This window comes from Saccoglossus kowalevskii, chromosome 4 (genome assembly GCF_978046115.1).
Source record: "Saccoglossus kowalevskii chromosome 4, keSacKowa6.1, whole genome shotgun sequence".
In the NCBI taxonomy this organism is placed as follows: domain Eukaryota; kingdom Metazoa; phylum Hemichordata; class Enteropneusta; family Harrimaniidae; genus Saccoglossus; species Saccoglossus kowalevskii.
Window position 1 is genome coordinate 31,020,202 of NC_140644.1, and position 23,543 is coordinate 31,043,744.

General features: G+C 33.1%; 1 protein-coding gene across 1 annotated transcript in view; it reads left to right on the plus strand.

The window, feature by feature from the left end:
* Positions 1-23,543, plus strand: part of LOC100370723 (cGMP-dependent 3',5'-cyclic phosphodiesterase-like) — an 87,896-nt gene that overhangs the window by 49,885 nt on the left and 14,468 nt on the right. Inside the window, exons 6-16 of the mRNA XM_085498062.1 lie at positions 754-809; positions 4,937-4,996; positions 8,571-8,726; positions 9,055-9,129; positions 9,301-9,339; positions 9,429-9,494; positions 14,353-14,483; positions 16,929-17,040; positions 17,372-17,411; positions 18,381-18,444; positions 18,797-18,872. Of these exons, the coding sequence (XP_085354188.1) occupies positions 754-809; positions 4,937-4,996; positions 8,571-8,726; positions 9,055-9,129; positions 9,301-9,339; positions 9,429-9,494; positions 14,353-14,483; positions 16,929-17,040; positions 17,372-17,411; positions 18,381-18,444; positions 18,797-18,872 (875 nt within the window). The remainder of the gene's footprint in view (positions 1-753; positions 810-4,936; positions 4,997-8,570; positions 8,727-9,054; positions 9,130-9,300; positions 9,340-9,428; positions 9,495-14,352; positions 14,484-16,928; positions 17,041-17,371; positions 17,412-18,380; positions 18,445-18,796; positions 18,873-23,543) is intronic.

Consider the following 23,543-nt stretch of genomic DNA (forward strand, 5'->3'; position numbering starts at 1 on the left):
TGCGATTACATTTACATTTGGAGTGATTGGCTGAAACCATGACATGTTTGAAAGGTCATTAATATGCTTAATTAATATCTCAAGCACTGCAATCAGTGAAATACTGAAGCCAATGGAAAAAAAATGCGACTAACATATCAGATGACCATATATGATCATATGTATTACTGTACTATCTCAAGCAATGCTTTAGTTAGGATTATACAACTCGTGCTATAGTGAAGACATTAGATTATATATGGTCATGTGACCTTATGAATATGCAAAGCTTTAATATCTGGGCACTGTTGCAGATAGGACAATGCAACCAGTCCAATAATGAAGGCATCGGACAAAAGATATGACTACTTATCATGTGACTATATATATATGCTGTAATATCTCTGGGTACAACCCTGATTACTGCTTGCAGTCGTATTTTTAAAAACCATATTAGCTATATTAGAAGCACATGTGCTTATGTAAATGACAGAGGCGAGTGTGATGAAAATACAACATATTTCAATGATTGTGCAAACAATAAATGCTATTTTTGCTTTATGTGCACTTCTATTGGAGATTTGCTTCTACTATAGTGAATACGGTATTCTTTATTTGTATTTATGCCTCCATTAATCCTCATCACACAGCAGTATTTCTAAGGTTTCCCTTATTTATTTTTCTCTTGGAACCCATAATCAAGATTTATATAAAGAATATATTTTGTAATAGCATGCCACTGATCTTAAGTAATATTTTATATTTGTCTTACAGTTTTATGTACACCAATTGTGGATTCACAGACAGATAATGTTGTTTGTGTTCTTGGGGTAAGTGTAATTATAATAATTTCTCTATTTATGTATTGTCATAAAATTCCATTTTTAGCTCCGCTGTCGACTTTGTCGAGCGGAGCTTATCATATGAGTGATTGTCCGTCGTCGTCGTCGTCCGTGTCAATGTTTTACTTTTTCGACTTCTTCTTGAAAACTACAAGCCTGAATGCTTTGATACTTGGTGTATATGTACCTTGGGTAGACCTCTCTTAGGTTTGTTCATTTCATGTTGATATCTTCAATTCTCTAATTTTGGTGAATATTTTTGTCATTTTTGGTAAAAAGTGATATTTTCGACTTCTTGTTAAAAACCGCAAGTGCAATTGCTTTGATATTACATATATAGGTACTACATGTGGACCTCTCTCAGATTTGTTCATTTTGTAATGATATCTTTAATTCTCTAATTTTGGTGAATATTTTTGTCATTTTTGGTAAAAAGTGATATTTTCGACTTCTTGTTGAAAACTGTAAGTCCGATTGCTTTGATATTACATATATAGGTACTACATGTGGACCTCTCTCAGATTTGTTCGTTTTGTGATGATATCTTCAATTCTCTAATTAATTTATTTTGGTGAATATTTTTGTAATTTTTGGTAAAAAGTGATATTTTCGACTTCTTGTTAAAAACTGTAAGTCCGATTGCTTTGATACTATTCATATTGTTCATTTTCTAATGATGTCTTCAGTTCTTTAATTGAAATGTGCATTGCTAACAGCGGAGCTATCTCAGCCGATAGGCTGCTTGTTAATTTTACATGTCCAACATCATTTAACAGACATTCATGGATTATGTAATAGTATAATAGTAGTAATAGTATATAAAATGACTGAGTTGTTAGTGAATGAATAGACATATTAATGCACTGGATGAAATTCAAGGTCCTATATAAGATGTGTTTACACTACAAGATCTTGGCAGGTGCCAAATATTATCAACCCTTCATGTTTGCAGAGAGATTTCCACAGTTGCATTCATGTTCACGGTGTCTCACTTATGACTGATGTGTTACTTGGCTTGTGCCAAAATCTCATCTTCATTGTTGATATATTGTATGTCCAAAACATGGCAGACAAAATGCAAGTTTTTAACACATGCCTGATGCCATTTACTGTTAATCATAAAACACCAACAGAAAAGAAAAATCTACTTTTTACCTTGCCCATACCATCAAAGATGGAAGGGAAAGGTATATTAAGCGAAAAATTTTGTCCGGCGTTGTCGTTGTTGTTGTTGTTGTCGTCGTCGTTGTTAATAATTGTTATTGTGTGCATAATAACTTTACTAATTCTATTCCAAACTTCATCAAACTTGGTCACCTTATTCATCAGTATAAAGTCTTCCCTGAGTTTGAACAACAGATGTTCTGTATAAAAATATCATGCAAAAATTGAGAAAATCTGATAAAATATTTTGACTATTTCTACTGGTGATACACATCAAAGGTCACTGATCTCAGTGGAAATATGCATTGTTGTATGTGTTCAATGAAGCAAATGATTTATCTTGTAATACTATCCTTGGCAATGTATCCCAGAATCTCATACTGGGTTTCAAAACCAACTCATGGAGAGATTGCACAGTCTAATACACATTTGCAAACCTACCAATAAAATCTTTACAGAAAACAAGATGTCAGAAAATCAATATAAGCACTCCTATGAACTGGGTGCCAAACTTTGATCAAGATCTGAAGCTAATAGAAAATCTGTTTAGTTCAAAGTTATCAAATCAAAAACAATACATAAAAAATACATAAAAAGCAAAACATTTCATCCACATTTTAAAAAGAAAATTGTTCTAAAATATATGTATTCTGTATTTGACAAACAGTTCATTCGACAAATGAAAACTCATAGGAATATGTTTCAGCTATTAGAACAGAATGATAGAGTTTTTATAATACTAGTTTAAAAACGCACTTCAAAGATTGCAGTGTTTGAAGATGTAGATTCTCAGGAGGCAACAGTACTGTTGACTTCTCCCTCCACTGGACACCAACTAACTATTTAAGTTGATTTGCATACAAAGCAGAGCTTGCAACAAGATAGCTATTCATAAAGAGTGTTTTTTTTTTTATTTTTCATGTAATACAGTAGTCACACAATGAGGCAGTTCATATTTGTCTCAGTGAATCATAAATTTTTGACAGACATCTGTACAAAATACTTGGACAAAAGCCAGCTAAGATTTTCTGTTATCTTGCATGTTTCATGAATCTATTCACGTCTAAATGCAGCACTTTTTTTTGCGATGAGGCATTTGTTTTTATACTAAAATATCTGAATTACTTTGAATAAAGCTGGAAATTATGTCCCTTAAAATAATTAAACAAATAAGGCACCAATGTTTTTGTAAGATATTTACATCTTTTAAGGACATTCCCAAAACTTGTTTGTATTCAAAATTAATTATGACAATGCATATTTATATTGAAACAAACTATGATAAAGGGTATTTTATTATATAACAAAGGGCAAGGTCACCAGAGTTCAACTATGTTTTTATTATGGAATCCAATGTGTTTGAATTAGTTCTTCATGACTAACATGTTTCTTGTTCCATGTTTAACTAACTATATACATTATACATCCAGGGAGGTTATATGTCATCTTCTTTTCAGACACTGAGAAGTGCCCTTACTACTGCTTCAGACCATATTTATTCTTGAATAATTAACTCTGCTTGTATCTATCTGCCCTATTTTCTCTGAGGTTCACCACTGAGACATGATTTCAGCATGTCTTGAACATGTATTTGCCAAGTTGAATCCCAGCTCTCTATCAAGACTGAGATTGTTTTGTTTTTTTGGCATGTGGTGTCTCTGTCCTTACCATTCACACACACATTTTGACATGTGTCGTCTTGATCATGATGATCAGCAAGTCTCAAGATATTTAACGTGAACACAACTATATATTATCATGGTAAATTTGTTGACGGTACATGAAATAATTAGTTGTACATTGTAGACATGCATTTACCAAAAATGAATGCATAGATGTATGTTACTATATGAGTTTCCATTATTGATAAATCTGTCTTGTTGATCTAATATATGATCTCTTGACTAAGACTTTCTTAATCTTGTCAATGTTTCTCCTTTAATATAGTGGTAATTATTTGTAACCCAGTAGCAATGTATTTTTTTAAAATTCTTCTGCTTATTGTTTATTTCATGTGTTTCATGCCCAGTCAGTGTATATGCAGTCTGTAATAAAGACATTAATCATTGCGTGTATACTGGCAGACAGTTGTCAGAATTAATGTCAGCTATTTATAGAGCTAGCGTGCTTATCATTCAGGATCAGTGCCTGCTTACAAATTGGTATTCCAGGTCTGCAGTAAGAACTCTCTACATCTCTATATCTTTAAATGAGAAACTATAAAACAATTACTTATACTGAAGGTGATAGTGAATGCACCACCATGAATCAGTATGATGAAGTGTTTACATGTGATACCTGAATAGGGATACAAATGCAATGTGTTAAGTATGTCCCTACACAGGATGTAAAATCCTGATAAGCTGTTACCAGCCTAAGTTGTCATAGCAGGAGGAATGTCATGTATAACCCATGATCGCCATGCTATTTAGTTTCAACTGACTGTATTGAATTTCTGCCAATTTCCTGTCTAATTTTCTGTAAAACTCTGAACTGGGGAGCTTTAATTCTATCAGCTAGGGAATGGCTCTAACCCATTCATTATTGCATAATCATCCATCTAAACTATAGCTGTCAGTACTGCTGGTAAATTTGTCATCTTACAATCACCTATCATCTATCTTGTTGAGTTCACAATCATGTTATAAATGAATGACTGTTAGTAGACTGACTTTTCTTTTATTGCAGTATTCACTGGCCCCAAGCAAAATGCTGTGAAATATTCTCATTATTTTCAAATTCATCATGACTGAATGATTATGCCCCTTGTTTCACACCATGCTAGTGTTTCCAATGCGTCTCAATTAGTGCTTTACAAACCATGGGATATTTTCTTGTGACTGAAGGCATAAGATAATGTCAGTCTTGTAATGATACATCATTTGGTATGTTTGTATTTAAATACATGTACATTTCAAATAATATAATCCTTTGTTCTTTCCTAATTGCAGGTTGTATGTGATGTTATAACATTGGTGGATGAGAAAAAATTAAATTTACTTGAGAAGCATGTGAGTATTAATATCCAATTCTGTAAAAAGAAAATCTGATGAAATATCTGCCAGACTTTAATATTTGAGTGTATCAGGATGAAGATAGTTTCAGTTTAATATATATTGCCTTACGATCATGGAGTGAAATTCTAGGCTGTAAATTTGAATTTTCCATTCAACTGCTAGATTTTTAGCTCCGCTGTTGACTTTGTCGAGCGGAGCTTATCATATGAGTGATTGTCCGTCATTGTTTGTGTCAATGTTTTACTTTTTCGACTTCTTCTTGAAAACTACAAGCCTGAATGCTTTGATACTTGATGTATATGTACCTTGGGTAGACCTCTCTTAGGTTTGTTCATTTCATGTTGATATCTTCAATTCTCTGATTTTGGTGAATATTTTTGTCATTTTTAGTAAAAAGTGATATTTTCGACTTCTTGTTCAAAAATCGCAAGTGCAATTGCTTTGATATTACATATATAGGTACTACATGTGGACCTCTCTCAGATTTGTTCATTCTGTAATGATATCTTTAATTCTCTAATTTTGGTGAATATTTTTGTCATTTTCGGTAAAAAGTGATATTTTCGACTTCTTGTTAAAAACTGCAAGTCCAATTGCTTTGATATTACATATATAGGTACTACATGTGGACCTCTCTCAGATTTGTTCATTTTGTAATGATATCTTTAATTCTCTAATTTTGGCGAATATTTTTGTAATTTTTGGTAAAAAGTGATATTTTTGAATTCTTGTTGAAAACAGCAAGTCCCATTGCTTGATACTATACATATTGTTCATTTTCTAATGATATCTTCTGTTCTTTAATTGAAATGTGCATTGTTAACAGCGGAGCTATCTCAGCTGACAGGTTGCTTGTGTGAGTGCCGCAAACGTCTGCCGCAAAAAGTGAATGATTTGATTTTCAATTTGAATCTTTTTATTTTGTAGCTCACATCAAAAGGCCAATCTTTGACAGGGGAATATTGCGTTTAAATGCCCTTACTTTGTTGAAATTGGCCATCATCAAAAGTGTGCAGCACATTATTAAGTAAAATACATCAAAAAATACATCAAATTCCACACGTTATATCTCATGATGCTATGACCTTTGTTTGTCTTGTAAATATGTTCGATTTCATGCATAACGTGTGATCTTGTAGTGCATGGAAAAGCGTCTATTGCTAATACCAAAAAAACGTTTGTTTCCATGCTTGAAATCCTATGATGCAAAAAATTAGATACCTATACACATGTACAGAAGTCAAGCTGTGATTTTGTTAATGTGTTTAGCTGATTGGAATTTTAAAGTCAGCAAGAACCCAGCACGGTTGTTGCCATGGTGACAGGAAATTGAAACCTGTATTTAATCATTTTCTTGATTAGAATTTGAATTATTTGTGTGGAAGTTGTACATTGGATCCACCATATTAATTGTTTGCTACTCTATAGGAGTTAAATAAACCATATCATCCAAAGTGGCTTTAATTAAATGTGCTCTCTGCTTTTTAGCTCCGCTGTCGACTTTGTCGAGCGGAGCTTATCATATGTATGAGTGATTGTCTGTCCTGCGTCCGTCGTCCGTGTCAATGTTTCACTTATTCGACTTCTTCTTGAAAACTACAAGTCTAAATGTTTTGATATTTGGTGTATATGTACCTTGGGTAGACCTCTCTCAGATTTGTTAAAAACCGCAAGTCCAATTGCTTTAATATTACATATATAGGTACTACATGTGGACTTCTCTCAGATTTGTTCATTTTGTAATGATATCTTTAATTCTCTAATTTTGGTGAATATTTTTGGTAAAAAGTGATATTTTCGACTTCTTGTTAAAAACCGCAAGTGCAATTGCTTTGATACTACATATATAGGTACTACATGTGAACCTCTCTCAGATTTGTTCATTTCGTGATGATATCTTCAATTCTCTAATTTTGGTGAATATTTTTGTCATTTTTGGTAAAAAGTGATATTTTCGACTTCTTGTTAAAAACCAATAGTTCAATTGCTTTGATATTACATATATAGATACTACATGTAGACCTTTCTCAGATTTGCTCATTTTGTGATGATATCTTCAGTTCTCTAATTTTGGTGAATATTTTTGGTAAAAAGTGATATTTTCGACTTCTTGTTAAAAACTGCAAGTCCAATTGCTTTGATATTACATATATAGGTACTACATGTGGACCTCTCTCAGATTTGTCCATTTTGTGATGATATCTTCAATTCTCTAATTAATTTATTTTGGTGAATATTTTTGTAATTTTTGGTAAAAAGTGATATTTTCGACTTATTGTTAAAAACTGTAAGTCCGATTGCTTTGATACTATTCATATTGTTCATTTTCTAATGATGTCTTCAGTTCTTTAATTGAAATGTGCATTGCTAACAGCGGAGCTATCTCAGCCGATAGGCTGCTTGTTTGTAAAAAGTGATATTTTCGACTTCTTGTTAAAAACCACAAGTCCAATTGCTTTGATATTACATATATAGGTATTACATGTGAACCACTCTTAAATTTGTTCATTTCATGATGATATCTTCAATTCTCTAATTTTGATGAATATTTTTGTAATTTTTCGTAAAAAGTGATATTTTCGACTTCTCGTTAAAAACCACAAGTTCAATTGCTTTGATGTTACATATATAGGTAATACATGTGGACCTCTCTCAGATTTGTTCATTTCATGATGATATCTTTAATTTTTTAATTTTGATGAATATTTTTGTCATTTTTGGTAAAAAGTTATATTTTCGACTTCTTGTTAAAAACCGCAAGTCCAATTGCTTTGATATTACATATATAGGTACTACATGTGGATCATTCTCAAATTTGTTCATTTCATGATGATATCTTTAATTTTCTAATTTTGGTGAATTTTTTTGGTAAAAAGTGATATTTTCTTCTTGTTAAAAACCACAATCATTTATAGTGAAAAATGATATTTTTATGATTGAAAAAGAAAGTTGTAAATTTTATTAATTAATTAGGATACATTAAAAATAAAATATTAACATTCTAAAATTTGTGAAATTGCTGTACATTGTACCTTGCGTTGAAAATAAACAGTTTGTACAGTAGTGGGCCAGTTGACTGTGCTGACACTCAAGTTCTCATGCAGACAAAGCAACCAAAGAGATCACAGATTATGCCTGGAGAAGTGAGACAGGTAGTATAAGTGGCTGGCAGTGACTATTATAAATAAACAAAGGAACTAAATAAGTTCTGACTAGTTCACAGTTCACAGAGCATATAAATGATATGACCACTCAAGAAAAGGGGCTGTGACATTCTTAATGTTCAATATGTATGACAATTTGAATTCATGATCTGAAATATGCATCAAATAAACAGAATTGGTGACACCCTAAGATGCTGAAAATAACCAATTGTTTGTTAATTTTTAGCAATTGGCTGGGAGCTTCTGACTAATATCTTGAAAATGCACCAACCATGGCATTTGGTATATATGACCATAATACTTAATATCTCAAGGGAAAAAAAAATATAGTAAAGTTAAAACCATGTGAATAATTAATGTGTGCACAGTCTCATTACACGTCAGTTTTGTGTTCTCAATTTCAGATACTGGTGTGTATTCAAAGGTTGCTTCGAACAACTTATCAATATTCAAGATCCTCATCAGTGTTATCATGGTCACAATCACAGAGTATCCTCAAATTATGTGAAGATTTATACGACAGAGATGCAGCCTCGTTACAATTAAAAGTTATTAACTATGTGAGTCTTAATTGAGTTGCATTTCCAATAATTTGATTTGCAGTGTTCCAAATTAAGAAGCCCAGTATGATAACATGATGTGATATTTTATGCTATGAAAGGAGAATTTGAGAATTGGCTGGTTTTAATTTGATATCACTGGAATACTAAACATTTTAACTTGAATAAATTTATGCAGTAATTAAAGAAGGCTATTGAAATTAGTTTCTTTAGCAATTATGCGAAAATAAAACCAAGCAAATAATTTATGCCTTACACAGTAATAGTGCTTGATGTATTTTATATTGAGGCTGTAACTAATTATTTTTTCATTCATAACTGACTACAGCTTGAAGAACAGACAGATTCTGAGTTTTGTGTTATACTTTTAAGAGCTGAAGAGGAATATGAAATGTGCTGTCAGGTATGTGTTTTTTTACATACAAGAAAAGGTCAAGAGATTAACATAGCTACTGCTCAATAGTTCAGAACACCATTATTAATATTATTGGAGGATATAATTTAAATGAAATGATTATTTTTATTTTATCCACATATCTCTGATTCTTTTATTTCACTTTTTTTTGCTTTTCAGGTTCTTAGAAATGAAGTTCTTGAACATGAAATTGTTATTGTAAGTTGTCCTTTAATTCTGTTCTTGTAAGTGATATTTATCAGTTTTTAATTTCCTATGTCTGTGCTTATGGTGTTTTCTATTCACAGTTAACTCATGGAAATCTAAGTGATGTTATTGCATCAAAGAAAGCTGCCACATTAAATGAACTTGGGGTGAGTAACCTACTCTTGTTCACAGTTATATGATATGGTATGGTAAATGTCACAATATGTAGGCTTCATTTTATCATTTTATGGTGAAAAACAAATCGAGGACATACCATTTTTATAACAGTGATGATGAGCCATAAGCATAATTCGTAAAATTATGATTTTTTTGACACTCAGAGCTGGTCCCAGGATAGAAAAATTACTAGGGTATCACTTGATTTTAACTAATTCGCAGAGCTGGTTGATCACAAAATCACAATCCAATGTGAACAGGGGACAGCATCTGCAGTCCTGGATAAATGTGGTACAAGCGAACAGAGAGAAATGCATATTTTTAAAAAAAAGGCATCTCCATTTGTACATACAATACACAAAACACTATTGATCTGAAAAAAGACAAAAGAGATGTCATGATGCAGGAGCTCTCAACTATGAAATGGCATGCTGTGGATCTTGCAGAGACCAAAAATTTAAAAAAAACTTCACACACTATTTTTACTTCTACACTTTTGGAAACTGGAGTTGGGTTCATAGTTCATAAATTAATTGTTGATACAGTGCAGAAGTTTAAATCCATATCTGACCAACCAGTAACCCTTATACTACATGGTAAATTCAACAGGATAACATATAGCCAAACATATTTCCCAACATCAAACTAAAAAGACCATTATGTTGACCATGTGTATGCCAAAATTAAAAAAATATCTTTAAGAAAATACCACTAAGAGACTTCATATATAAAATTGAATGTGCAGGCTCGTGAACGCCATAGCTTCTCACCAAAGGCAGTTGGTAAATGCATCTATGGTCAAAATGATGCAAAAAGCTAGCCAACTTTTGTACTTTGCATGAACTAACATGTATGAATCACACTTGAACCCATCCTTGTCTAATTGACTTTGACAGCAGACAGTGTTATCAGAAAGCCATTCAAAACACATACAAATGTATGTCCTAAACAAACCAGACATTACAGATCACCACTTAGTGTGTGCCACAATCAAGTTAGATTTTCGCTGGTACTAACCCAAACAGACAAAATTAAACCTTGATCTAGAACAATTGAAAACTCCCAACGCCTGGTGCACATAAAAGCTATCAGCTCAGACAAAATTAATTCTGCTTTATAAGCAAATATAAGCACTGTGAGCAAATTATCATGATAGATTTTACCACAAGTGATCAAAATCTTATATAAAGTTATGCGTACATGCAAGCTAACTGTTTAAGCAAACGGCTATGAATGAGTTGATACAGTAGCTCTCATGTGCACCAGGTTTAATATCAAAGCAGCCTTCCAACTACATTTCCAAAACAGATTCAAACCTCTCCTCACACGTCTGCCAGAATCATTAGAGCTGCTCTCTAGAAGCTTAACAGCAGCAAAACTTGAATCAGCAAAGAAATACATTTCTAAATGCACAAGTCAACCAAACTATCACGAATGAGTCCTTTATTGTCAAAGCAATCAATAATAAAAAGAAAACTTAGAAAATAGAGATAATTCTATTTACAACAAAATCACAAAAACTGGAACTGAAAGGAAAAATGGCTAGACACACTCAGCAGTCTACCACCAGGTAAACAGCTCCATGCCACTCTCAATCTGATTAAAATCTGATATAGTGTACGGGCTTTAATTATTTTGGCTATAAACTTATTTTAATTTTATTTTTTATTATATTTGTTATTAATGCCTTTTTATTTTATTATTTTACTTTGATTTTGATTTTGTGATTTTTTTTAATTCCGCCCTACCTACATCTGATCCGACGCCTATGTAAGTCCCGTTCAAATCTCGCCTAAGTAACAACCAATTACAGCCCCCCTTTTATACAGGCTGTCGGTTGCTTACTTTTCAGTTTATACGGGCAATCTTTCTGTACATTATATTTTGCCCACTTGAATAAACCATTAGGGGGGGGGGGGGTAATAGAAAATTGCTAGTATATTTTTATTTACAAAAGAAATTCCACAGCATTTTACAATTTTTGACTCCCATGTGCGAAGCACAAAATGGGAGTCTTTGCAGTTAGTGTGTCTGTATGTGTGTGTGTGTATGTGTGTCCGACTGTTCCACTGCTATCTCAAGAACCATACATTGGTTTTTGATGAAACTTGGTGCATCGATGCTTTGGGCCAATGCGCAGATTTGATTAGGTTTTGGTAAAAATCCATGCTCGTTAATTATCTAATTTGCATGATAATTAGCTAATTTTTAGCTGTTCTATAACTGTTCCACTGATATCTAAAGAACCACTCATTGGATTTTGATGAAACTTAGTACATAGATGCTCTGAACATATGCGCAGATTTGATTAGTTTTTGGTAAAAATCCGTGCATATTAATTACCTAATTTGCATGATAATTCGTTATTTTTTAGTGGTTCCATGACTGTTCCACTGATATTTAAACAACCACTCATTGGATTTTGATGAAACTTGGTACATAGATGCTCTGAACTAATGCTAGGTTTTGATGAGTTTTTGGTAATAATCCGTGGATACTAATTACCTAATTTGCATAATGATTAGTCAATTTTCGGTTTTTCCACTGATATCTCAAGTACTAATCATCACATTTCAATGAAACTTGGTACATAGATGTCATATGACACTGCACAGACCTGATAGTTTTTATGGTAATATCAGTACATATAATTACCTAATTTGTATAATTAATTAATTTTCAGCTTTTGATATAAGTAGTGAGCATTACATTTCAATGAAACTTGGTACTTACATACTCAAGGACTATGCAGAGATTGATTGTTTCGGATAAATATTTGTGCATATTAATCACCTAATTTGCATAATTAGTTGATTTTCAGCTTTTCCACGGGTATCTCAAGTACTAATCATCGCATTTCAATGAAACTTGGTACATAGATCCTTTAGGACTATGCAGAGACCTGATTAGTTTCAGGGTAAATAATTGTGCATATTAATTACCTAATTTGCATAATTAATTTTCAGCTTTTCTACTGATATCTAAAGTACTAATCATCACATTTCAATGAATCTAGAATTATGCAGAGACCCAATTAGTTTTTGGTAAATATTTGTGCATATTAATCACCTAATTTGCATATTTAACCAATTTCCAACTTTCACACTGATATCTCAGGTACTAAGCATCACATATCAATGAATGTTTATACATGGATGCTGTAGGACAATAGACAGACCTGGATAATTGTTGGTTAAAATCTGTACATATTAATTACCCAATTTGCATAATTAACCAATTTTAAGCTTTCACACTGATATCTAAAGTACTAATTTCCATTTTAATGAAACTTAGTACAAAGATGCTCTAGGACAATGTACAAACCTAATTAGTTTGGGGTAAAACTCTGTTCATATTATTTCCCTAATTAGCATAATAATTCATGATTTTTTGGTTCTAGTCACATTTTAATTAAACTTGGTACATAGAGTTTTTGTTACATTGCGCAGACCTCATTAGTTTTACAATCAAATTTGTTCATGTTAATTTTCTGATTTGCATAATTAGTTTTCAGCTAAGTAATTTCAAATTATATTTAATGTGTCTCCAATACTCGCAGCACATGGGAGTTCTTTCTAAGCTTTCTTTGATTGTCATTACATTGAATATTTTTTTCACTTCCAACAAATGTGTACACTTCCAGATACATCTTCGCCAGCCAAGGTTCGTTCATTCAGTCATCGCTTCAATTTTACACTGAGCATAATTATCTAGAATGGAAGCAAAAAAATAAGTAAATCGTAATGATTAGGACACTGTAAACAGCTATAGTAAACAATGCAAACTGATTTTAAATTGTATAACGGTCACCGGCCCACGGCATCGACGCAGAAAATTGGAGCAAAAAAATATTTCCTGATCAATTGCGATGTGTTTAAAATAAAAAATATTTTATTCCAGTTCAAATCAGCTCAATTACTTTAATAAAGAGTTATTGAATAATGTACAAAATGTTGATACAATTTGATGAATATTTACAGCTACAGCTTCAATATCGTAGATGCTTTTGGCCCGATCGTCAACAAAACATCACCCGTCTCCAGGGCAAGCGACTGGAAAAAGACACCGGTGTTCGGTCAAACCGGTGGATACAAAATCGTGACTCCCAGAATAACTACGCAAAATAACGATCTAAATTCGAACCATTCGAGCCACAATATTAACAGAAAAATGACTTTCGTTGCATTTGACAATGATAAACTTACCGAAAAGCCGTGTTTTTCTTGGTCGCTAACGTTGGTATAATCCACCATTTTATTTGAGTGTGTTTGCCACCTAACTCTGCCCGGTGACGTCATCATGTGCGCTATAGAAGGAGGTCTGTGATTCGTTGACTAAAATCGTCGATAGTGGGTCTCGTTGAAATCTTGTTACATAGTCAGATGTATGTAAGGTGGAATTAAAAAAAAACACGAAATCAAAATAATAGTAAAATAATAATAAAATAAAAGGGCATTAATAACAAAAGTAATAAAAAATAAAATAAGTTTATAGCCAAAATAATTAAAGCCCATACACTACATCAGATTTTAATCAGGTTGTGCCACTCTGAAAGTACTAAAAGCCAACAAATACTCAATTAACTGGGGAATAAGAACAAATTTGGCGAAACTTATTCATGTGTAGATGTGCAGTCTGCAACTTTGTGGAGAAGCAAAACATGATGATTACATGTATGTAATGAGGAAAATTGAATATAATGTAAAAACAATGTACTTCTCAGTGTGTTTTTATTGTCTGTGTCTGAATGGCATGAACTCATATTATATGAGAAATTTACTCTGTAAACAGTAAATTGTACTGTAACATCATTTGTGGTGTGTTTCATATGTTTCTTTTTGTTTGCAGGACAGTGCTGTTGAACTGAGTCAGAAGCTAGGCATGACTATCAACTCGATGCTGTGTGTCCCCCTTACCAAAAGGAAATCTACTGAAATTGCTGCAATTGTTTGTGCTTTCAACAAGAAAGGAGGCCAAAGGTATGTGGAGAACTGCCAGTTTGAATCAAAGTTATTAAAAACAAAATAAAATTTAAGGCTGTTTGTGGTTTGATGTTTCACACTGATTACACAGTCTGAAAATGTGATGTCATAAAGTGGTCATTGCTGCACAGTGTTTTGGCTGTGGAAGCTAGCTGCAAGCAGATACAATAAAAGCTATCTTGACCAAATACCAATTGAAATGAGAAAAGGTTTTTGAATTTTAGAAATTCCCAGCAAAAGCATGTCTATGGGCTATAAATAGTGTTTGATTCGAACTCCATCAACTAATAAACAGACTGGCAACGTTATTGTTTAGAGGTGTCAATCGACCTAATCCCCTATGAACGTGTGTCTCGGTTACTCTGGTGGCCCATGCTTTGCCGAATTTTGCTAAATGGCAAGTACACACGTCGGTGATCCTCGGTCTCGTATACGTTTTAGTCATTTCTAGTATTCAGTTCAGATTAGGTCACCCGGAAACGAAAGTTTTATATTTCTTAGGCAAAATTGACCATATTTTTGGAAAGTAATGATTATTTGAATGTATAGACTATCTTCATAGTAATTTTCTTGAATGTATAATTAAAAAAAAGGAACGACTTTTACCGGAACACAGCATTTTTCTTTGATAGTGACTTGATTTTTCTAGGATTGTTCACGTCGCCATGTTTACAATCAAAGCTTGTCTTATGTTATTAAATTTTGCCTATCATGTATTAAAAAGCCTTTGAAAATATGATACATCAGGGCAACTAAATTGAAGTTAAATTAAAATAATGGTCTTGAAATAGTACTGACGCGATGTTTTGATTTTGTACATGTGTGTCGCAATGTTGTGTCGAGAGAAGCTTATTACTTACTTCCACCTGATTTATTCCCACTGCTATTTAGTTTGATCTGCAACTGAATTTTATACTTTCTGTTTTATTTTATACTTTATGTTTACCCGGGCCTGTTTTATGAATGTCTGTGGGAATCATTAAGTAAGGAAAATATGAAACTTCACCTTTCGCGCCACTTCCCGTTGAAACACCGCAGTTTCTCGCAAGGGCGTGCTGTTTCGCGTGACTTGGAGGATATTTTATCTCCCCAGTTGTTTATGAGCTTGAAACGTTATCGCAAATGTAAACACGAGACACACGTTAGATCAAAAGAAATACCCGTGTTGCCAGTCTGTTTATTAGTTGTCTGAGATTTTAAGGATTTGATTGAAAGGTTTGGTGTATATGTGTTTGTATCACATCTGTGGTAATATGTTGGTAATTTATACTACCAGTAGCACCTGCCGAGTGTAATGATCATTCGGCATATTCACCATTGGGGATGGTAACAATGAGTATAAAGTAACAATATTAGGATTGCTTCCCTGATAAGCACTACTTGATGTTTACAATAGTGCAACAATGTTTCTGTATATAAAAACTAGTGATCAAACTCAATGGTTATTAACATTACCTGCAGCTACCATTGTAATCTCACGCAGAATCAGTGCAAGCCAAAACACAATCTTAGAAATGCAGGTGAATCAGAGAATATTTATTGGCAAACCCTATAAGTATAGACTTTGGTTGTCTTTTACTGAACCGAAACTTGAATTACACGCCCTAAAAAAAATTTCATGAAATCATGTAGTGAATCTGCATAATTTATGGTCAAATAAACATAAAATAAGCTCATACACGCTAGTGCAAATTAGTAGTGTTGTTTATTTCAGCTCATTTGAAATTATATAAACAGTGTCACTTGAATTGGAACCACATTTTTTTGTTTTGGGTGTACTTGATAATGATAGATTCTCAATGTTGGCCAGTCTTATTTCTACAGAGGATCTGTTTCTTCCAACTGAATATAGCCTGTTTATAGTGAGGAGAAAAGAATCAGTAGTACATGCAGAGTTGACTTCCATCTCATCTACATTCGCTCAGAATGTACATGCAGAATAATACGCGAACATTAGTGACTTTTGCGTGCCCACATAACTAATTTTCGGATACACTTTTGAGGTACTCGTAAATAGATGCAATGCAGAAAAAATGTGACCCCTTTGATTCCTGAAAATGTCAAAAGGAGCCCTGTGATCATTGAAAATGTAGTAATGAAACATAATTAATAGAACCCTTGGGTGCCTCACACATCTGTTGGTAAGTTTCTACTAGTGATCCCCATGCTTGATCAGTGAAAACAGGCGTGACAAGCGGTTATATTTCTACCATCCATAAATTACAGTTTTCTAGGTACACTGTAAACAGATTTAGGATCTTACTATTATCACTTTACACTCACTGTAACCACTATTGATGTCCATGACAAGTGGTTGTTTCGCCTTGCTCAGCTCAGCTCATATCGGTAGTATATATTGACATTTTAACTTTCAGAGCCACTAAAAAATATTTTGGTAGAGGTTTTGTAATAAATGAGAGTTCATTCATTCATTCATTACAGTTACACAGAAGAAGATGAAGCCAGAATTCGTTTTTGTTTTAAGTATACCTCAAGCATCATTGCCAGTGCTTTAGCATTTCAAAAAGAAAACAAGTTAAAAAAAGAGACTGAGGTAAGCATTTTGAGTATTAATTGTGTTTGTCTAGTAACACATCCTCAGCATCAGCATTATCTTGCTCTCCAATCTGTCTTGAGAGTGAGAGGATACATTTTAGTGTGTGTCCCAAGCCATGTCCACCATTTACATATACTTGGTGTTACTTGAAGAAAATTTATTGAAGTTAACAGATGATTGTATCAGGCTGGGTATATACATTTCTATTCACATGAAGCTAGCAATTTGCTAGTTAGTCATACATAGAAATTCAGCTGATTTCCAGTTATGATTCTATTTATTGAACAATTTACAGAGAATATAATGGTGTTTTGTGTTTATTTGACAGGCTTTGCTTCAGATGGCCAAAAATCTTTTCACACACCTTGGTAAGTATTGTCTGACATGTATAAGTGTCATTAGACCATCACCATTTGAATTACCAGAGACAGGAGTAAAAGCTGTTCAGTCACTTAGCAATGAAGATAGGGATAATGATGATATAGCTAGTGAGACAGACAAGCAAAACAACTCAGCACTACAATGGCTCATAAGTAAATTCAAACGATCTACCAGAAAGATTGTTCCTAGAGTTCTGATCCCTAGTACTACTAGTGTGGAAAACAGTGACAGTGACTCCTCCATAGCTGAAGAGTTTTCAGATGCCTCCGATAGACTTCTAGATATTAAAATAAGCACAGAAAGCATTGAGTCAGCCAGTATTCAACGAACAGAGGAAAAAGTGTTAGGCTCTACTGTGAGTAGTATCACAGTAGAGAATGTAGAAAACAAACAGTGGCATAAGTATGATTCTAAGTTCCCATTGGAGCGTAAACAGTCTGAAGAAGTGTTTGTAGTGAAGTGTGATAGTGAAGCGGGACAGACAGTATTGCATAGTAAGAACAGCTCACTGCAGTTAGATTGGACACCAAGTACTTTAAGTGTACGATATGTTCCTGAACCACCACCAGCAGATAACTTCCCTGATATATCCAGTAGGTAGTATTTATACTTATAAGGCTTACAAGTTGAGTTATTATTATAAAATACTAATATTAATTAATTAATAATTCTTAGTTGCCATTCGTTTAATACAAGTATCATGTTTCCTAGTTTTAAATATGTACTATTCCAGCTTCTGGAGTTACATTTCTTTGTAAGTTTGTTTTCTTCATGGCTTGTTCAAAGTATCAGTTTTGCAACATTTGTGATCTTTTTTCATATATTTGTTCTGTATTTAATATATTCAAATTTCTGGAACTCTAGGTTGATGTTTAGACTAGTATGCACATCAGTAAGCCATTGTGATGTTATATGAATATTATATTTTGTTTATATTATATCTCTTTCCATTGCAGATGATGTATGTGTATTATTAAAAGAAGTGATGCAGGAAGCAAGGAACATGACACATGCTGAAAGGTATTTAGTTCTAACTCACAACAAAATGACAGTTATGATTTTCTTGTCTACATCTGTACATGTATAATTTGATCACTATAGTAACCTTTTGCAAAATGAACCTGCAGATTTTTTAAGCCGATAATAAATTATCCATTTGATCCAAAATTATCGAAGAAATTATATTGAAAATTATATTTTGAAAATGATTGTGTTCAAAGTGTTAAATTTGCTTGCCTGTCTGTCTGAAATAATATACTTTGATTCAAAGACATGGTAGAGGTTAATGTAGCAGCATGCATCTTGTCATGGATGTTTTTTTATTGAAACAACTTATTTTAGTGTTGTAATGTATAAATATTTTATTTTTCAGATGTTCTTTGTTTCTTGTTGAAAACAATGAATTGGTTGCCAAGGTTTTTGATGGTAATGTCACAGAAAATGGTGAGGTGAGTGACCATTGTGTTCCAACATGAGTATGTCTGATGTTGGCTGGTTTGGTGCACATTCTATTATGAGTCCTGAAATCCTAACATAAACTTCTGAGAACATAACACCTCATTTGTATTTCAAAAAGCAGATGTAGAATTTCAACAAATTGATATGTTGGTTTGGATTTACAAAACTTACCCTTTGAACTTTGAAACAGTGACAAATTTCAGCACAAATTTACAGTTACTGTACTCACTCCAAATTTACATGTGCATATATTAGCAATGGTAGAACAGTACACATAATAATCATTTGATGCAAATACAATTTTTCAAGCACTTCTTTGATGATTTTTAATTACAATATTGTCAGTGAACGAACGTTTTCACTGACACCTATTTCTTGTTGCTTCCTGACTTGGTATTATTTATGTTGTCACTAGGCAATCACAATCACTATTTGATTATAGTTAATTTAGGTTGGGTTCTGTCGCATACGACTTATTTACCACTTCCGTGTCACTGAGAATGTTCTAGAACCGTACTGTGTCTGGGTGGAATATTTGGTATTTTTTTTAGAAACTGGTTGAATAGGTAATAGAACACTGTAGGAGGCAATGGAAGGTAATGGAACATTCTAGAAATTTGTAGTAAGTTCCAGACTCATTATGTATGCTGATGTAATGGTCTATTTATAGACATTTATAGACAGTGGGGGTATATATAGGGGAGTTGTTCAGCACTGAGTTCAGATCGGAGATCTCGTTGAATTGTATTGGAGTTTAAGTATCTAGTCATTGGAGTAGTGGAGTTTTACCGTGTTATTGTACTTGATGTTTGCAGAGTATAATAATACCAGTACCAGTTGAAACCTCATCTGTTGGCTCCGTGTTCGTATTTTATCATCGCCGCCAGGGAAGTCTTTCTGTTACTGTTGCCATTTTGGTATTTGAACCATCACACCTGTACTATACCAATTACGGTAATATTACGTTGCGTGTGACAGGTTCCTATACTGACATTTTTAAAATACTTGATGGATCCCCCACTCAAGTTCTTGTGCTGACTACGGGTTGACTTTTGTAAGTCTAGTCTTTGTAGCCCTTTCAGTAATGCCAAAACTGCTCCAAAGACTCTTGTTGCAATATTCATGTACACTATGTTGCTGAGATGTGGTCTGAAGATCTAGACTCCATCTTGCTACCAAGAGAGATTGTAATATCAAACATTATAAGGATGGCTCATTATCAGACTGGTGGGAAAAAAGAAGAGTCATCGCCGACACCATTCCAGAGTTGGACATCAAAAATCTGATATTTCCGATTCAACCAGACATCACAGACGATATTGTGGTGCAAAAGCAATGAGAAAATGGGGGTCATTTAGCTGTCACAATGACGAGAACCCCTGACCGATATTATCGTTGTTGAAAACCAACAATCGCAGTTTGATGAGTCACAGTCTACTTCTCAAGATTAGGCTTAAGATTAGATGGTTAGTTAAATGGTTCAACCATGTGTCTTATCTAGGCAGGTTTTTGGTTTTCAATTATCACGTCTTGCAAGATGCTGTTGCTCTTTTCCGGAGAAAGTTGGCAAAGATATATAACTATCTTTTCACTTTTTGATTACTGTGATACTGTCTACTCAAACTGTACAAACTGTAATATTTCCCTGAAAAGTAATCTTCAATCCATCATCAACTTTGTCACCCATATTCAATGTGAACTGAGCATGTATGACCATATCTCTGTCGCCAGATCTGAGCTCCATCTCCTGAAATCATAATGTTATTTTTATTTTATACTATATTGTGTTTGTTTATTATTTATCCAGTGTATAAAATCCCATTTATGGATGTGCTGTTTTTAGCTCCGCTGTCGACTTTGTCGAGCGGAGCTTATCATATGAGTGATTGTCCGTCGTCGTCCGTCGTCGTCGTCCGTCGTCGTCCGTGTCAATGTTTTACTTTTTCGACTTCTTCTTGAAAACTACAAGCCTAAATGCTTTGATACTTGGTGTATATGTACCTTGGGTAGACCTCTCTTAGGTTTGTTCATTTCATGTTGATATCTTTAATTCTCTAATTTTGGTGAATATTTTTGTCATTTTTGGTAAAAACTGATATTTTCGACTTCTTGTTAAAAACCGCAAGTGCAATTGCTTTGATACTACATATATAGGTACTACATGTGGATCTCTCTCAGATTTGTTCATTTCGTGATATCTTTAATTCTCTAATTTTGGTGAATATTTTTGTAATTTTTGGTAAAAACTGATATTTTCGACTTCTTGTTAAAAACCGCAAGTGCAAATGCTTTGATATTACATATATAGGTACTACATGTGGACCTCTCTCAGATTTGTTCATTTTGTAATGATATCTTTAATTCTCTAATTTTGGTGAATATTTTTGTCATTTTTGGTAAAAACTGATATTTTCGACTTCTTGTTAAAAATCGCAAGTCCAATTGCTTTGATACTACATATATATGTACTACATGTGGACCTCTCTCAGATTTGTTTATTTCGTGATGATATCTTCAATTCTCTAATTTTGGTGAATATTTTTGTCATTTTTGGTAAAAAGTGATATTTTTGACTTCTTGTTAAAAACCGCAAGTCCGATTGCTTTGATATTACATATATAGGTACTACATGTGGACCTCTCTCAGATTTGTTAGCTCCGCTGTCGACTTTGTCGAGCGGAGCTTATCATATGAGTGATTGTCCGTCGTCGTCGTCCGTCGTCGTCCGTCGTCCGTCGTCCGTGTCAATGTTTTACTTTTTCGACTTCTTCTTGAAAACTACAAGCCTAAATGCTTTGATACTTGGTATATATGTACCTTGGGTAGACCTCTCTTAGGTTTGTTCATTTCATGTTGATATCTTTAATTCTCTAATTTTGGTGAATATTTTTGTCATTTTTGGTAAAAACTGATATTTTCGACTTCTTGTTAAAAACCGCAAGTGCAATTGCTTTGATATTACATCTATAGGTACTACATGTGGACCTCTCTCAGATTTGTTAATTTTGTAATGATATCTTTAATTCTTTAATTTTGGTGAATATTTTTGTCATTTTTGGTAAAAACTGATATTTTCGACTTCTTGATAAAAACCGCAAGTCCAATTGCTTTGATACTACATATATAGGTACTACATGTGGACCTCTCTCAGATTTGTTCATTTCGTGATGATATCTTCAATTCTCTAATTTTGGTGAATATTTTTGTCATTTTTGGTAAAAACTGATATTTTCGACTTCTTGTTAAAAACCGCAAGTGCAATTGCTTTGATATTACATATATAGGTACTACATGTGTACCTCTCTCAGATTTGTTCATTTTGTAATGATATCTTTAATTCTCTAATTTTGGTGAATATTTTTGTCATTTTTGGTAAAAACTGATATTTTCGACTTCTTGTTAAAAACCGCAAGTGCAATTGCTTTGATATTACATATATAGGTACTACATGTGGACCTCTCTCAGATTTGTTCATTTTGTAATGATATCTTTAATTCTCTAATTTTGGTGAATATTTTTGTCATTTTTGGTAAAAACTGATATTTTCGACTTCTTGTTAAAAACCGCAAGTGCAAATGCTTTGATATTACATATATAGGTACTACATGTGGACCTCTCTCAGATTTGTTCATTTTGTAATGATATCTTTAATTCTCTAATTTTGGTGAACATTTTTGTCATTTTTTGGTGAAAAGTGATATTTTCGACTTCTTGTTAAAAACCGCAAGTCCATTTGCTTTGATACTACATATATAGGTACTACATGTGGACCTCTCTCAGATTTGTTTATTTCGTGATGATATCTTCAATTCTCTAATTTTGGTGAATATTTTTGTCATTTTTGGTAAAAAGTGATATTTTTGACTTCTTGTTAAAAACCGCAAGTCCAATTGCTTTGATATTACATATATAGGTACTACATGTGGACCTCTCTCAGATTTGTTCATTTTGTGATGATATCTTCAATTCTCTAATTTTGGTGAATATTTTTGTCATTTTTGGTAAAAAGTGATATTTTCGACTTCTTGTTGAAAACTGTAAGTCCGATTGCTTTGATATTGCATATATAGGTACTACATGTGGACCTCTCTCAGATTTGTTCGTTTTGTGATGATATCTTCAATTCTCTAATTAATTTATTTTGGTGAATATTTTTGTAATTTTTGGTAAAAAGTGATATTTTCGACTTCTTGTTAAAAACTGTAAGTCCGATTGCTTTGATACTATTCATATTGTTCATTTTCTAATGATGTCTTCACTTCTTTAATTGAAATGTGCATTGCTAACAGCGGAGCTATCTCAGCCGATAGGCTGCTTGTTCATTTTGTGATGATATCTTCAATTCTCTAATTTTGGTGAATATTTTTGTCATTTTTGGTAAAAAGTGATATTTTTGACTTCTTGTTAAAAACCGCAAGTCCGATTGCTTTGATATTACATATATAGGTACTACATGTGGACCTCTCTCAAATTTGTTCGTTTTGTGATGATATCTTCAATTCTCTAATTAATTTATTTTGGTGAATATTTTTGTAATTTTTGGTAAAAAGTGATATTTTCGACTTCTTGTTAAAAACTGTAAGTCCGATTGCTTTGATACTATTCATATTGTTCATTTTCTAATGATGTCTTCAGTTCTTTAATTGAAATGTGCATTGCTA